General features: G+C 32.9%; 2 protein-coding genes across 2 annotated transcripts; both read right to left on the bottom strand.

The window, feature by feature from the left end:
• Window positions 1-884: 884 nt before the first annotated feature.
• On the bottom strand, window positions 885-1,396 carry LOC103834794. Its single transcript, XM_009110880.3, has one exon. The coding sequence runs from the start codon at window positions 1,285-1,287 to the stop codon at window positions 1,096-1,098; it is 192 nt and encodes a 63-aa protein (XP_009109128.1). The 5' UTR covers window positions 1,288-1,396; the 3' UTR covers window positions 885-1,095.
• Window positions 1,397-2,186: 790 nt separating this feature from the next.
• On the bottom strand, window positions 2,187-2,647 carry LOC103834795. Its single transcript, XM_009110881.3, has one exon. The coding sequence runs from the start codon at window positions 2,557-2,559 to the stop codon at window positions 2,371-2,373; it is 189 nt and encodes a 62-aa protein (XP_009109129.1). The 5' UTR covers window positions 2,560-2,647; the 3' UTR covers window positions 2,187-2,370.
• Window positions 2,648-3,634: the final 987 nt, after the last annotated feature.

Raw genomic sequence — 3,634 nt, forward strand, 5'->3', positions numbered from 1 at the left:
AACTTGATCACCTTATATCAATTATCCTTACCCATGAATCCATCCTTAGCATTTGAAAGTTCTTGCACTTATTTCTTGATTGGATTTGAGATCACCTTGTTTATATTTCTAGGATCTTAGCTTGTTACAAATCATCCATCTTCTTGTTTGCTTAGATTAAGAAAGCTTGTGTATTCTTGGTGTTATAGGTCACTAGTTCCTTGTGGATTCGATCCTAAAATGCTACAATGACATACCATTCGATTGTGGTATTGTTGGCACATTAGGTTAATTGGTGTGTGCTTAAACGCTGGATTTGAGATCACCTTGTTTATATTTCTAGGATCTTAGCTTGTTACAAATCATCCATCTTCTTGTTTGCTTAGATTAAGAAAGCTTGTGTATTCTTGGTGTTATAGGTCACTAGTTCCTTGTGGATTCGATCCTAAAATGCTACAATGACATACCATTCGATTGTGGTATTGTTGGCACATTAGGTTAATTGGTGTGTGCTTAAACGCGTAATCAACCAGCGACTTCTATGAGTATTCTTTCCCAACTCTTGTGTGGGATACTAAGTTTGGTGATCACTGGGTTGATTCAGCTCGTACCAGTTTAAACAGATCAATTGAAATATGGCATACGATATCCATAATTTTATGTCTAGAACATACGAGTAAGGTATGTTGGCATGTTGCCAATCATTAACTGGTAAGAAATGTAGAAAACCAACTGCAAAGGAATTTTAAATATTTTTGTGTTCTTCATGAAAAAAGATCACATGCAATATTTTTTCCCTTGGTATAACTTTATTTCGTCGAGAATTTAATATGTGAAAACTTTCTTAAAATCACATGCAGTATTTTCCCTAGTTAATTTCACTTACTAACTTGGCATTTATATCATTTGCAGTTCATCAAAATAATTATCTCAATTATAACTCGATACAATTTTACAAACCTTTAATCGATCCAAAACTCTTTCCTCACATAAACAACAAAAACCAGAGTACGAGATAATACAATCAAGGGAAGAAAAATAAATAAAAGTCTCTCCCGTCACAAGCTCCGGAGAATCACACAAAACTGAGATCTGACAAAGATCGTTGGTCGCATATCAGAAGTCAACGAGATGAGAAGAGAAATCTGGAATCGTTGTCGTCGATCGAGGAGGATAACGTAGAGAGAAACCGCCGATGCGTACGACGTCTCTGTCTCCTTGACGTCTCGGAAGAATCCCGGCGGTGAGTTTTGCCAGCGCCGCCGTGTACTCAACCAGTAGCTCAGTGATGACAACAACAGAAATCATGATCTGAGTTATATTATAATTTAAGTTTCAAAAAAAAGAATTATTTTATTTTAATAAATAGTTATCGAAGAAGTCGGGAGAATCTACAAGTTTCTGAGTGTTTATAATAATTATCTCTAGAAAAGTGGTGTTGGAAAATCTCTTTATATAGGCGATAAATTACAGTGTTATTAGTCGTATATCGCTTTCCCTTTTTTTTCTTGCTTTTTGTGGTCTGTCGCGTGTTGCGCGCTCTAGACAATAGTCACGGCGAGAAGACAAATACGTACGGCAAAATACCATTAGCTGCCACTTTTCATGTAATAACTGTACTTACTTACTGAATAAAATCTAGAAAAGTTAATTTCCCGTATCTAATGTATTTGGTTTTAGATAGAACATTCATTTTTTTTTGTTTTTTTTTTTAAAGTTGTTTACCACTATCGGTTTATATAATCTTACTTTTGCTCTAATTCCAAGTACGCAGATATGGGATCTATCTTTTGAAAATTTTTAAAACTAAATTTTTAGTTGAACTTAACTAACTTTCGAAAGAATTACTAATATCAAGTAACAAAACATTATTCAAGGATTTTTTTTTGGCTAATCTGCTTTATTGAACATCTGTTTTTGTTTTTTTTGTCATTCGGCACAAATTATTATCAGAGCCAAATTTAACTCTCATATGGCACAAATTATTATCAGAGCCAAATATAACTCTCATATGTCATGACTCATGACAACTAAAATGAGACTAACGCCTCAAAATCATCATTAGCAGGACAATTATCAATTGGACAGAATATAACAGAATGTCAATTATGAAAACAGATTATCAATTAATTATCATATACATTAAGAAAAGAAAAGCAAGAACCCATCAAGAAAACAAAGTCATCATTTTGTTGTATAATTCAATAAATACAAAATCATAATTGTTCTAAAGAAAACAAATAATCGAATATTAGTTATGACATGGAGAAAGAGTTAGAAATACAAAAGTTAATAGAAAAAAAAAAACAAAATAGAGGTTAACAAAATCCTCAGCTGTGACTCATCTACTCGACCAAAAGAATAGAAGAAGAGAAAAACACATTGACAAGATTAGAAATCGACGAGATGCGAAGAGAAATCAGGAACGGGCGAGGATCTAGGAGGACAATACATGGAGAAATTGCCAATCCTTATGAAGTTTCCGTCGCCTTGCCGCCTCGGAAGAATATCAGCGGTGAGTTTAGCGAGAGCTGTCGTGTACTCCACTAGTAGCTCAGCGATGATTACAACAGAGATCATGATCGACGAAGTTGCAGAATGAAGATTCTATGGAGAAGAATGATCTAGTAGTCTTGTGAGTTCTCTACTTTGAGTGTTGAATTTATTGATATGACTTGTGAGAAAGAGAGAACTCATTTTCTCCTTTTATAGGAGAGTAGACCATTAAAGAAGCTAGAGTTGCTCCACTATGTTCGTCGTTACTCACTTACTTGGACTCGTATTCATTTTTTAATATTTTCGGGTCTTTTAGTCAAGATAAAATAATGAAGCGCGTCTTACGCGCACTACACACTAGCATTAGCTGTTCTCCTAATCTATCGATTAGCTCAGCTGATACATCACCTTTTTTTTTTGTTAAACTTCACTCAGCCGATGACGTCATTTTAAAGAAGATCATAGTTACACTTCTTTAGAGAAAATATACTCCAATTACAATACATCTTTTTTTTTTTTTTTGAAAAAAGGGCTTAATTACAATACATCTTCACATCATCGTAAATCGATTTACTTTTGAATGTTTATCAACAGTGTTCAATTGGGTTATCTTCTGTTACATTTTGTTTTTATAATCAATTTAATTTTTATCTCCTAGATCAATCATTTTGATGTTGACATTATTCATTTCTGTTAGAAGACGGGGCATGAACCTCAATTTTTGATATAAAAAATTTGTATTTGTTTGTATATGAGAGTTGTTAGTTTGTTCTTGTCAAAACAAAATTAGATTTTAATAATTTAGTTTGTAATATGTGTATAACTGTGTATATTATTTTGATTCTTCTATGATTGTTATTTTTCATTCTTTCAAAAACACACAAATTAGTATTTTGTATCATGTCTTGATTTTAGCCCAAAATAATGAAAGGGTCTACTGATTTTGTTAAACTAATTCATTTTTTGTATTTTAATGAAGAAATGGAACATTCTTGGAACATGACATTAGCCACGAATCTTCGCATCCCATTTTTCGTGTTCAAATTTATTCATAAAATGGGACAAGAATGATTTATTTCCAAGTTCTTGTTGCTTGCTATCCCAGTGTCATAGAATCCCGTTTGTCTACATCTACCTTCAAATGCTTGAGTTAAAATCA

This window comes from Brassica rapa, chromosome A08 (assembly GCF_000309985.2).
Source record: "Brassica rapa cultivar Chiifu-401-42 chromosome A08, CAAS_Brap_v3.01, whole genome shotgun sequence".
In the NCBI taxonomy this organism is placed as follows: Eukaryota; Viridiplantae; Streptophyta; class Magnoliopsida; order Brassicales; family Brassicaceae; genus Brassica; species Brassica rapa.